Source organism: Azolla caroliniana, unplaced genomic scaffold, assembly GCF_043228905.1.
Source record: "Azolla caroliniana isolate FFs.n. ecotype wild unplaced genomic scaffold, voAzoCaro1.0.p SCAF_7, whole genome shotgun sequence".
NCBI lineage: Eukaryota > Viridiplantae > Streptophyta > Polypodiopsida > Salviniales > Salviniaceae > Azolla > Azolla caroliniana.
The window spans coordinates 1,373,044-1,387,061 of NW_028230442.1; the positions used below are offsets into that span (position 1 = coordinate 1,373,044).

The 14,018-nt window shown below is 36.7% G+C and overlaps 1 protein-coding gene across 1 annotated transcript; it reads right to left on the reverse strand.

Annotated features, from left to right (window-relative positions):
• Window positions 1-1,308: 1,308 nt before the first annotated feature.
• RBL15 (RHOMBOID-like protein 15) lies at window positions 1,309-12,614 on the reverse strand. Its single transcript, XM_087322338.1, has 12 exons — window positions 12,462-12,614; window positions 10,794-10,959; window positions 10,413-10,716; window positions 10,303-10,335; window positions 10,126-10,217; window positions 9,921-9,994; window positions 7,661-7,743; window positions 7,510-7,579; window positions 7,293-7,438; window positions 5,050-5,092; window positions 4,902-4,958; window positions 1,309-1,624 (listed from the first exon to the last, which is right to left on the reverse strand). Exons 1-12 carry the CDS (start codon window positions 12,483-12,485, stop codon window positions 1,541-1,543), a joined length of 1,176 nt encoding a protein of 391 aa, XP_087178464.1. The 5' UTR covers window positions 12,486-12,614; the 3' UTR covers window positions 1,309-1,540.
• Window positions 12,615-14,018: the final 1,404 nt, after the last annotated feature.

A 14,018-nucleotide genomic window follows, 5' to 3' on the forward strand; every position in this document is an offset into this window, starting at 1 on the left:
CAAATTCATTGATGTGCTCAATTCAATCATGGTTGATTATTATGTGGACCGAATGAAAAGCGTGTTTGAAATCATGGAAATTGAATTGTGTTTGAAATCATGGAAATTGAATTGGTCTTGTCCCAGATCGCAATGGTACTGCAGACCACAGGGTACCCATGCTTTGGATTCCCCGATACCAATTTATCTTCCTAAGAAACCTGTTGTCTAAATTGGAGTCAGGAGTTACCTCCTGGGTTGAATAAGACTGATAGCAATACTCAAATGGTATGGCTGATCTTCTTGATTTTAGATCAATGTCAGCATTATTGGGGTTGAGATGTATAGCAATGGTGTTGATACAGAACGACCTAGCAATTACTGATCCCCACTCGTGTTCTCTTTACAGCTGTGAATTGAATAATGCCAATCATTTTGTTCGCTCCACCAAAATGACACCCCGACGTAGCACGAACTCATCTTGGACATGCTCGGCAACAGCTACGTACCTTTCATCGGACAGTTTTGCGCTCTCATCAGCCTTCTCTGTGATGTTCCTTATTGAAGCCCACTGCATGGTGACCAGCAGTGTCCATATACTGAGAGTTTGGGAACCCTTGTCCACATATACATACATGCATATGTATATATTTATTTATTTATTTATATATCATATGTTGGAAGTTTTCAGAACACAAAATTAATACCTACAAAAACTTAATTATAAAGAGAGCTAAACCTTCAGCAACTAGCAGCCTTATCGTCAAGGGACACCATGTCAATTTCATGACATGAACATTTTTCTCTTGGTATGAATAAAATTAAAAGACGTAATACCATTGTGTAACACATCAATACAATCAAAAAGTCCTGCATTAAGACTAGGATCATAGTTCCAATTCTAAGATATATTTTGTCATGGTTCTATTTAGAACTAGTTCTAATTCTATGCATCATCATGTTGTCCTCACACTAATTGTGGGGGGGTTTCCACCCCAATGAAAGCCACGACAGTTTCGTTAATAAGTAAAAAGTTGGGGCTATTTGGGCATTTTCAGCCCCCTTTTATACTCTTAATATGCCACCATAATGGGGTAGCAAAACAAAAGAAAACCTGATAATTAGAAAATCAAAAGTGAAATAGAAATTCAGAAAACAAGAGAGAGAGAGAGAGAGAGAGAGAGAGAGAGAGAGAGAGAGAGATCAAAACAATCTGAACTGGTTTTGTTGTGTTTGCTTGTCAATTGGCATTTTAACTCCCCTTTTTCCCATTGCTACTTCACCAAAAACCTTAAACCAGTGTCATAATGCTCCAGACATAAAAACCTCCAGACAGCAAGATTGCACCATATCGATAATTACAAGCTTTGTATTCATAAGAGATTTAAGCACAAAACAAGAAAACTAGAACACACAAAGATGTCTTTGTGCATATAAATGTGTTCCATACATTCTTGCAACACAAACTGAGATTGTGTGTAGCTGTAATGTTCCATATCCTTCAAATGGAGAATTGTTACAAGACAATCAAGATATTTATATATTATAACATTTTCGGCCTTTATATATGTTGCTGAGTACTGAGGATCTCCACCGCCATAGCTAGATCCCCATCTGCAGCATCCATGGCTACTTGAGCTTTCTCCTGAAAAGAACCAAAAGAAAAACAAATATGCATTTCCATATATATGATCGAGAGAAAATCAATGACATTCCAATGCTCGTGTGTGTCTTTTTTTTCATCTTGATCACATACATGATACAAAGATTCTAATAAGGCTAAACAAGTTGAGCTTTGTACTACCAACTCTTGAAAATTAGAGCACAGATTCCAGAATCACAAAACCAACCAATGGAAAATAAGGGTATCTATTCCTTTACACACCATGAAATCCCCTAGTTCTATGTCCAAGACCAGACCATAGCCATATAGATTATGTCCACCAAAAAAGCTGTCCAAAAACTAATATCTGTGTCTAGCCTTTATAGATTCCATAAGGTTGCGTAGATACAGTCAAAAAAATGACATCGCAGTCCACATTACCGCTTTCTCTTGAAACTTTAATTATTCCTGAACTGGATATAGCTCCAAAAAATAATCATCTTTCAGTCACTCCTTCCATTAACCATAATTATATCTCATTAGTTTGTCATGTTAAAGTGCAGTTGAAAAATAGTAATCTTGCACCCCTTCATCATTTATTTTAGTAACTTTGAGCCTTCTTCTACACACATACTTGTGTTCTTACGTTGTTCTAGCTATTTTCCTGTGGATGCCATTGTCGCAAATGATGTATAGCTCCAAAAATAATCATCTTTCAGTCACTCCTTCCATTAACCATAAATATATCTCATTAGATTGTCATGTTAAAGTGAAGTTTAAAAATAGTAATTTTGCACCCCTTTATCATTTATTTTAATGACTTTGAGCATTTTCTACACACATACTTGTGTTCTTAAGTTGTTCTAGCTATTTTCCTGTGGATGCCATTGTCACAAATTATGTATAGTGTGTTGGGATTAAAGGCCCTTTAGGTTCCTCTAACTAAACTAGAAAACGAGTTTATATTATTTAATATTTTCTATTATTTTTATTGAAGTTGTACAGTCTCGTTTTCAGAGTTGTACTACAACTTCTAAAAGAATATTTTGTAGTTTGATGGGATCTTTGTACAAGATTTCCCTCAGCATTAAATAGGTATTTATGAGATCATAACTTAGCTGTCATGTCAGTATTTAACGCTCTTCTTCTAACAGCATATTCTATGTATCTTGGATGTGTGTGTGTGTGCACTCCTACCTTGAATATTCTTTTTAAGTGGTAGGCTTTTGTTTTGCAGAGACTGCTTCTATTTCTTTAATCCCTCCTATGTGTTTAAACCCGTAATTATTTTAGTTTCTATATCTCTGTCTTTAGATATTTTGGTGCTCTCGAGAGACAATGTGCACATTTGCAATTCCAAGAGCCACGGACTAAGCTATGGTTATTTGATACACTTGTCACACCAACTCTTCTCTATGGAGTAGAGACATGGGGACCGAGTCTTAACAAGGCAAATTATTGGAAAGATTTAGAGAGAGCTTTAGTATCAATGATTGCTCACATGATAAGGGGCAAAGCGCCGGTGCCCCACGATATAATCCGGGCAGAGAGATGGGAACAGCACCTATAATTACCGAGACGTTCCATCAGTGACATTTATCCAACGTCTTTGGGAGCTCCCTACACGAAGGTACCCAAGGTTGGCACTTATGTCATCAAAACAACTGGCTGAAAATGGAGACATTCATTGTTGGTATGCTGAAATGCAGCAATGGTTCGAGTCACATGGCATGAGTATAAATGCACTACCCCTGTTCCAATATAGCTTGGACTGTCCCTATCTAAATATGACCAAAGTGGAAAAGAATAGAGTGATCCGAACTGATATTATTAACTTGGAAAACAAGATAACATGGATCAGCCCCAAAATACCACTTGGTACAAAGATGGCCCACTATAAGACACACTTCTTACATACATCGAAGGATGGATTTGTCATCAGGCCACCTTATATGGACATACATCTATCCTATGCGCTGCGTAGTGTGATAGGGCAGCTGCGAACTTCATCACATCAGCTACAGATTGAGGTAGGCAGATATACACGACTACCTCTAGAAGAGAGAATTTGCCAATTGTGTCATCAAGGAGTGGAATCTGAAGAACACTATGTTTGTCATTGTAGTGTCTTTTATGAAATCAGAGGGAGATACCATTGACTCTTTAAACAAGGCTTTGGCCCCCTACGCAAGGTAATGGAATATGAGGACCAACGATGCCTAGGACTTTTATTGCTAGAGCTCAAGAGACATCGGGAAAAGTTGTTGAAGAATACAGCCACACAAGCTCATCCACAAAAAAAAATCACAACTTTCTTTAGCCCCATCACTCTTAATGCTAGAAGTCAACCTTGGGATACACAAATGGGCTTCAGACCAGGACATAACAAAGGGGTTACAATTGATCGGGCAATGGCAATTTGCCGTGCACGTAGGCCTCGGCCCCATGGACCACGACCTCGACACCCTTGTCATCGACAGATAAAAGCCATTATCTCCTGCCATCGTAGGTGCTTCCCTCACTTTGGAGACATTTCCATCTGGATCAACCTATGCTAGAGATCTTTCGAAGACCAAAGCTACAATATACCTAACTTGAGGATCTCACATGTGCCAAAAACCAGATTCCCTCATTTCTTTTCTTTTCATGTTATTTACTTTTATATTTACTGTGTAATATTTATTTTATTTTGATTTGTTCTCAAAGACGAGACAACACTTAAGATGTAATCTCTTATTTGGTCTTATAGGCCATTTTGGCCTCTTAAAAGACATTAATATATCTTTCTTTCTTTCTTACATAGTGAAAGGGGATTCTCATGTATTTTCAAAACTCAATGCTCATTCATGCATCTCTCTGTTTTTTAACTGAACATATGTGCTCTAAGGCTTTTATGTATCCCTCCACTGGTTTCTCAACCTAAAATACCTTATGTCTCACAGATGAATCAACTTTATGCATCTTACATGCAAGAAATTCATTATGCAAATGTTTACTTCAGCATAAATAGAGAAATGTTATCATATGTTTCCTGGTTCTCATTTCTTTTCCTAGTTAGATAGGCATAAAGAGTAAGGTAACTTTCTTTACTCCACAATGCTGCTTTGTAATACATTATACATGGCCAGTTTTTGGTTTCCATTCCTAATTTACATCAAACTTTATTCAGGTTATTACGCAAAATGTGTTTCATACATTTCCTGGCTTTTATCCACCAAACAATTTAACAAGCATAATATATTTTTATGGGAATCGAAAAAAGTAGGCAGCAACAGCCATAAATACAATGTCAATAAAATAATAATGTAAACAAATGTACCTTGTCAAATCCCATGGCAACTAAGCTTGACAGGGGATCACCATCATGCTGAACATCCTAGAAATACATTAGACCATAGAAAAAACATTAGGCGAATAATTACCATTCTGTTTTATAACAGGCAAATAAATTCAAAACAAACACTAACCATGTTTATCATGGGGCGAAGTTGAGGAAATCCTTGAACAGACCTACAGAAGCAAGTGAGGAAATGAAGTCATGGTAAATACATAATCCTAGAAATATTTAAACAGAACTTTTTGCAAATTTGATCTCAAGTGTCAAGATAAGTAGTATCTAGCAATTCCAAGAGATGATGCCACTTTTGCATTTTCGATTCTCAAAGTTCAAGAACTCTTTCATTGCTTGAAAATTGTGAAAAAGCATACATCAGTTTAGAAAGGTGATGGATATGAACAATAAAGTAAAGTCATTTTCAGCTATATCGCAAGTAGTAATTGTTTAGCGTTTATGCAATCAGAGTACTTCCGAGTAAACATCATAAAAGAAAAACAAGAGTCCTTTTGGAGCAGCAAATAAAGCATGATAGGACTTTATGAAGGATGTGGAATCTGAATCCAATTTGATTGTATAACATGTCTTTTCAATTTCATCGTCTTCTCTTCTATACCTTCTCTTCTATATGTCTAACTAGTACCAAGCACGAGTGTCCAACATGTTAAGGATAAAACAATGTAGAAAGGGGTACAAATTTACAAAGACGTGCACGACCTCGTGGGGATATGTGTGGTTGAAGGGTTTCAAAGGGGAATCAAGCGAACATTCCATTTCATTCTTCCTTGTTCCTCATTCCAGCTTGGGAAGACTAATTGAGCAGACAATTCTCTGGTTTTCAATTGTGAGCATGCATCAAGGGATTACGGAGAGCATAGAAACTGTTCAGGCTAGCCTTGCATATGTTCCCTGCATGTGAATATCCCTTATGCTGAGGCCAATAGCCAAGATCCATTGCGAACACCCCTTATGAAATGTCAACAAGTGAAGCAAATACTCCCACCATATTTCCTATATAAAGGAACCCACATATATCTTCATGTCATATTTGTATGCTATTCTAGATATATACCTACATTTCTCTCTTATTTTATCGTTCAGATTTTTGTCTAATTGTATCATTAGCACTCTGGCATCTGACATGAACAGCTCAATAAGAAACCCCTCATAAAGCCAACAAGCACTTACCATCATGGTTCTAGATTTAGTTTCGTGCTCCCAATGGCATTGAGGATGCACGATGATTCTATTTTCATGGGGTTAATTTTTTACAATATGTCATTCAATTTTCATGTGATTACTATTTTAATGAATTCTCTGTTTGATCTAGGAAGCATATTCGCGAATCTCACCTAGTTCTAATCTCTATGCATTGGTTCCACTGCAGAATGGGGAGCAGGGAGCAGGGAGCATTAGAAATTTCAGACCCAGGGTAATAAAGGATATTGCATCCTGGAACTTTTTCTACTTTGGGAAGCTTTTATCATTACTGCTGCCCATACAGATAATAATATCAATTTTTGTGGATGGATTGTATAAATAAGCTCCTCAGTTCCCCGTACAGATAGTCATATCAATTTTTTAGTCTATCCAGATTTTGGCCTCTGGACAGTTTTCAGCCTCTTGTCCGATGTCTCCCTCCACATCACCATCATGTTGATTGAAGCATTGTGTTCTGCTCTGCATGTTCTCTTTGGATTGTTCCTTAGCTTGACGTCAGATATCAAATGCTTGTGCTTTTTGCTGTAAACAGTAGCCCAAGTCACCAAATGCATGAGTCAAAAGCTTTTCCCACCCCCCCAGTTGTAAATTGTTATTGCCTCGCCAAGAACATATTTGACCTGTCAACAACTTCTTTCACACAAGGGCCTAGAGGGTTAAAGGTTATGTTGGTACCCTATACAAGGAGTGCCTAGATAGAACACAAAGCAAGAGATACTAAAGACAGTGCCATGAATCCAACAGCATTTACATAGGCTTGTCATTCCCAACAGTAGCTCTGGGAATGCCACTATCCCAGAGGTGTTATCTTTACTGCCAATACTCATTCATTATGAGAATAGTTGACTGTCATAACCATTAAAAATAGACTTAGGTCTACTTAAAGTTGGATTCCACTATTCACTACATGGATTTAGCAAATTACCCATCATCAAGGCTAGAACGGGAATCTAATGTCCAGTAAATAAAATACCAAATGGCAAAATGTTTACAAATATTGACCTTCATGTTGCTCCTCACAGGAATGATCAACTATTATTTATTCAAAAATATCCTCTAGATGTAACAACATTCGAATATACCTCAAAAAATCGTTACACCTGTAGCTTGTTCTCAAAATCAAGCTTAAGAATATGGCAAATAGTGACATTCTACCTAGAATTTTGGATTGTGGGAGGTTCTGTGTTGGCAGGGATCTCTCTTTCCAATAATCTGGTTTGCAAACCAGAATCTGCCTCTGGTGCTGCTCTAGTTGAAGATGTTACTCCATCAGCAAGAGTTCGACCCCTCCCTGGAAACCTCTGTAGCATAAAATAGTCATTTATTCCTGAAAGCATAGATTTTGAAAATTTTCTCTATTGAAAGATAGTACCTCATCCACTTGAACCTCTCTTTGGGGAACCCAAGATCTCATGTTTCTCCAAAGGTTGTCAATGCCATTGCTATTCAAAATGATAATCAATATAAAGTGCAACGCATGTGATATAGACAAAAGTTGTGAGTGACTCCCATTCTATCATTACCTGCTTATGGGCGCGGTAGTTGGAAGGGGTGCAGTTGGGACACCACCACCAACGATGAATCCAGGTCTTCTCACACAGCTTGCCTTCAACCACGCAATATAAGGTTACAACAATCCAATATCTTTTCTCACTAAAAGGAATGGCTTTAATTTCAAATACGGAATCTTGGGTAAATATAGTGAATACCCAACAAATAACAACATCAAAGATAGTGACTTTTAAATATACAACAATGAGAGCAAAACTTGCATGAAAGATGTTAAATGAGGGTTCACTTAAACCCACGAACGCGCACGCGGAGGTGAGGGTGGGGGGGGGAGGGGAGGGAGAAGATGTCTAATGAAAAAGCAGCAGATGCAACTTTAACGAAAATTGAGTTCTTGAAATGGAAAAGACCGCAAACTTGTCAGCGGATAGCAACTATCATGGATCAAGCTATCAAGCAAGTTTTCCAAAAGATTGGCTAATGAATTGCATTAAACCAATCCATAGACTAGGAGATAAAAATTTGTTATCCAACTATCAAGTTATCATGGTTCACTCAGTTATGACCAGGTTATATAGCACTATCATGGAGCAAAAGATTAGCTCATGGGCTGAACATTATTTGAAACGAGCACGTGGTCAAGAAGGCTTTAGACCAAAACATTCAATTGTCGATCATTTGGTTACACTCAGATTTATCACGGAAGAATTTTGACTTCAAGGGAAAACACTAAATTGTTGTATTATGGACTTCAAGAAACCCAAGGAGTGCACCTTGGAAACGAATGATAGAGATTGAAAGGCCATTAGACTACAGCCCAGCTGTGGCACAATTGTATGAGCAAGTTAGGTGTCAAGCGAAGTACATTTTGAGCAACATGGCATCAAGAAAGGGTGCCCACTCTCTCCCACACTATTTGGTCGAAGAAGTAGTAAACAAGGCTGCAAACGAAGAAGGATTGGATGGCCCAAATATCATGCATGAACTTATTTTTATACTCCTATATGCCAATGATGTTATTTAATTCTCATATACTTTGGAGTATGTGTGACACTTACTTGATGTATTGGACACATTCTGTCAAATCAGGCAGCTAACTGTTTAATGTGTGGACAACAAAAATTATAGCAATAAAGTCAATAAATGATGTCCCACATCAACAAATAGGTAGAATGCTATGAGTCTAGACTTCAAGCAGGTTGGAATAATTATTATGTGTTTGAGAATCAATGCAACAAAAGTGATACTCGAAGATAGGAAGTGAGATCGATGCTATTCAATGTTATGGTGATCCAAATGTTGCTTTATGGAGTGGAAGTGTAGGATTGGACTATCTCACTTAGTGCATGCAATGAAATAGAGAAAATCCAAACAATTATTCTTACCTAAACAATTGGGGGTAAATTATTCTTAGCTGCCATGCTACTAGAAACAAGTGTTAGGCCCACCGAGGTACTTGCCATGCAAAGAATATACAAGTATATCTCAAAGTCAAGAATATGTTTGATCATAGATTGCCAAAACAAGCCTGGAACATATGATGCAAGGTACAAAAAAACTAATAAAAGCGAAATCTTCTCATCTGGTTGGGTGCTTGACATTATGAAATGCTTTACAAGATGGAGAGTAAAAGATCTATTGAAGCTCTCAACTTATGCTATGAAGTATGTGATCATCAAGGATAGATTATTAGAGACACTAAATGGCAAGATGCTAAAACGTCAAAATTGGAATATTACATTGCAAATATTAACCAATCCCAATACAAAGTAAAAATGTCAGAATGTATCCGATCACATCACTACCTCATGAGCCTTGGCTCTTAGAGAGCCTTAATACTTCATCGAACTCGCTCACACAAGTTAGGTGTTGAGGTAGCATCATGGCATCATCGCCCATGTATGAAGATACTCAAGGTATGCAATGAAAACCTACTGGAGGATTTATAGTACTTACTTATCGCATGCTCAGGGTATAAAGTAATTAGCTAGAAATATGATAATATGTTAGACGGGCATGATAATGTAAGTGGCATACTCAAATGTCCACCAAGAAGGGGAAGCACATATGGGAGTGCATTATTTTCATTTACTGCAGAGTAGTAACCCCTCTTCTTAGGAAGGAATCACATACAAGATGATATGTTCATTTGGTCCCATAGGTCAAAATTGGCCTCCTCATGGACGATAAAACATCTATTCTATTCTATTCTACCATTAGTAAATGCCATTTAAAGTTCACCTGTACTCACAGAACCAATGTTTGTCAACCTACCATTATCCAAGAGTTCTCAATTGCAGAATAAGTTGGTGATCCAAAAAGAAATGGATTAAAGAGGCCATAAGTATCTGTATGAAATACATACAATCAGAACATAATAAATAAATAGAATAAGAAGCTAAAAAAAGTCACATTTTAGCTATCTCAAGTAACAATTCTCCTAAACAATTTTACAATAGTAGATAAGAAATGAACTGACATGCAAACCCTGATAGTATGCCGCATAGATGTCCCAATAAAGACACATTAGGCATCAAGATCTGGAATAGTATGAGTAAAATCCAAGCATACCTGCAAAACATTTGTATTCAAACCCATTTGGCACAAAACTGCATCAAATAGGGAAGTTGGTTACCTAATAAGAATGGTAACTCACCATTTTGCAGGAACATTAAAAAGACCAAAAATGCTGCCAGTCAAAAGAAGAAAGTTAAAGGCATAACTGACAAAATTTACAAAGTTAAATCGAGCTAACCCTACTTTTACCTGCGATGTTGTGCTCCACTTAGACTTGTTTCCATGACTATCATGGCAAATATCATACCAGAAAATCCAACACTGCACTGGTACATTAGGGAGTTGTATGGATGAATTGGGTTGTGAGCAATAACAAGGGCAATGAGCAAATGTAGTATTCCATTGCTTGTTGCGATCAGAAACAAGATATGGAAGTATCTGACAGATCCCAAGATTCTCTCAAGGGCACTACCAATGGGCACTAATGCCATCATGTTGAACAGCACATGTAAAATTGAAACATGGAATATTGTTGCTGTATAAGCCCTGTACACTGAAATATTGCCACAAATTTAGGAAACTGAAGAAAAGAAGACAAATTTCCGCCTCCATCATTATAGTAGAATTTACCTTCGTAGTGTGAAGTAACTGCCCCTGGAAGGAAACACACTTGGACAAAGGAATCATAGCCAGTGAGCAAACATATAGCATATATGGCTCCACAAACAATGACAATTATTCCTGTAATGAAAGGTATTGATGTCCACCATTGTGATACCCTTGTGCCAAAGCTTGCCTGAAACAGGTCATATTTTATCAAGCCACATAATGTGTTGCCTTTATTCTTTTGGAGCAATTACATGTCTATGCAGGTACTTTATTTCATCATTTCCAGTTATTTAACGAGCAACAAAGCTATCTCAATTATGAATTCCATATTTGTTCTATAGGAAAGTAATAAAAAATCATAAGTATCTCTTGCAAAATTGAAGACCAACAATTTATCAATTGTAGCAGTAAATTTACCACAAACATAATATAAGGATCCAATGTCTTCTTAATGTTCTTAACAGGTTATCTTATCATTAAAAGTAATCACCCACGTGAATACAAACATTTCTCATTTTCACCCAATAAATAGAAATTGATGACCTTTTTTGATGTCTCAATATAAGAAAAGGCTGGTATCATCCTATGTGATTCTGCAGAATATTAAACCATGTTTACAGAGCAAGCACTTGGGTTCTGATATATTGCCCATGATTTAAAGATACCTCAGAAAAACTAGTAAAGTTATTCAACAAAACCAAGTGGAAGTCGCCACTGATTCAGGTAATATTCTTTTTCATTCCCTAAAAGAGAACTGATCCTTACCTGTTTTGCTTGATTTTTTTCAAATTCTTCTTATTTGTAAACGCAATACAATATGTGCATTAGAAGCTTGATTAATAATGCTTCCTCATATTTCTGTTCTTTGTTGTTTACTGATGTTTTGTTTAATTGGGCAATACATTAACAATATCAAACCTCTTCCTTTTAATGTAACCTCTTCCACTCAATATGATGAGATACAATTACATCATTTTTATACATTAGTAAAAATACTTTTCCCTCATAGGTTATTTTCACCTTTTGTAAATTATATTATTGCAGACTTTCTTTCCTTCTTTCTTTCTTTGTCATTACAGTATGTGATAGTCACCCAAACAGGCTAAAAGATAATGATTCTTGCGTACATGTTAGGTATTAACTCATTTGGACTAATCTTTCAATTATTTAATGTCTTAAACTCATTGTTAGTAAATATTACTTGTAATGTCTTATTTTAATGTAGCCAAAAGTTTGAACGAAACCTTGGTCACAAAAATGTCGCCAAAAGTTTCCAATATCAATGTTCATATAGCAATAAATGGCCCAAATTTGTTTTCTTTATATTCGTAAAACTCACCTGTGGCCTAAATTAATTCCTTAATAATTTCTAGAAATGGGCAGCAGTGATTCATTCATTAAAAACTCAAAAATGGTCTTGAAATAGGATCATCTTGAGATCTCTAAACCCCCATCCTGCTGTTTAATTAACTTAAGAAACGTATCTCTAGAAGAAATCAGAAGTTATAGGGTGTTTTTTATGTTTTTAATGCATTGTTTGCATTGTTTCTTAGAGAAGGGTAGTCTAGATTGATTCATTAACACTCAGAGGTGGGCTTCAAATGGATGGCCTTCAGATATATATATATATATATATATTTCAGGAAGGAATACAAATTGAAAGAAATAGCTTGATTAGTTTCTACACACCTCTGAGATGATATTCGGCCTCATATTCGGTCTTCTTTATCCCGCTTCTAAAGACTGCTTTCGCTCTCGCTCTCCATCTGTGTGTGTCTTTGTTTCTTGTTTAGGCAACGCTACACATATTTGGCCTCCCTCATTTAGTAAGTGCTGTGAAAATAGCCCTACACTTATCTGAAATTACAACATTAGCCCATCTCTACTATGTATGTACATAGATAATCCCATGGCTCTTTTTCTTTACTTTTCCACAGACCTTGGAGCATTGCATTCCTACACATAGAGTCAAGTTGGATCACATGACTCTATCTGTCATGTCTATAGAGTTGCTTTGCTCCAGATGCTCTGCCCAAAGACCGATCATACATTGCCCCCGCCTTCGACTTATTTGAAATTACACGATTAGCCCATCTCTAGTATGTATGTATGTAGATTGTCCCATGGTTGTTTTTCTTTACTTTTCCACAAATGCAAGAGCAATGCATTGCAACACGTAAGAGTCAAATTGGATCACATGACTCTTATCTGTCTACAAAGCTACTCTACTACAGATGCTCTGTCCAAACACCAATACATTGTTCGCCTTGACAAAATGTAAAGGATTAGGCACTTGTGTCTCCCGAACTACAATGAAGACGCTACAATGCTAGTGTGCATCTCCTCATTTGGAAAAAGAAGTCACATATGAGTGTCATAAATTTGCCAACTCAACAAACTCTTCACAAACGCCATCTTGCTCTCCTTGTCTTCTTTCTTTTTGTTGTACAAAACGACACAGATATGTTTACCCCGATGGTAAGTCATTTGGTTATGAACCTGACGTTGTTGGCTCGAATTCTTTGTACTTCTCACAAATTGAGTTGCACACCATGCATAATTGCTCATCGATTACATGCCCATAATTGTGTCGAAAATTAATGACACAATGATCTCAACTATAACCCCTCTCTCCATATGCTCGCTCCTCTTCTTTTTTCATATAAAACGTTGTTATAAGAAAGGAATCACCATCGTGTGTCACAATTCTTTGTAGGATTGTCCCAAGTCGTAACATTACTGGTTTCCCACTTATCCTACCCTTAAACCGTTAACTTTAGCTTTAGAATCGGTCCCCGAGGTTATGCTTATAACGTAATTATGCCTTGGTGCTAGATAATATTCTACTCACACATGCATTCAAGTTCAAATCATGCTATATGTATTGATTTGTTGAATGTCATAGTAGAACACATGGTTTTGACACATTAGTTCTTTGTAAAATGACCTTACAAACAATGTTACAACTACATATGTCTCTCAACATTCCCAAAAACACACAATCATTCACTATACTTCCCATTGTTAATTACCCGTTATTTTTTAATGCTCGAACCTCGTAGACCATGTTGTTGGCCTCTCAACAATTATATAACTTCGTCAACATCAATCATTTCATATTCTTTTATTTCTCAAGTAAATTTATACATTTAGGTTCACAATTTAGGAGATACTAAAAAAGAGCATCCCAACGAACGTCGATGATATGGTTACACATGCAACTTGATTTTATGTCTATCTAGCAAC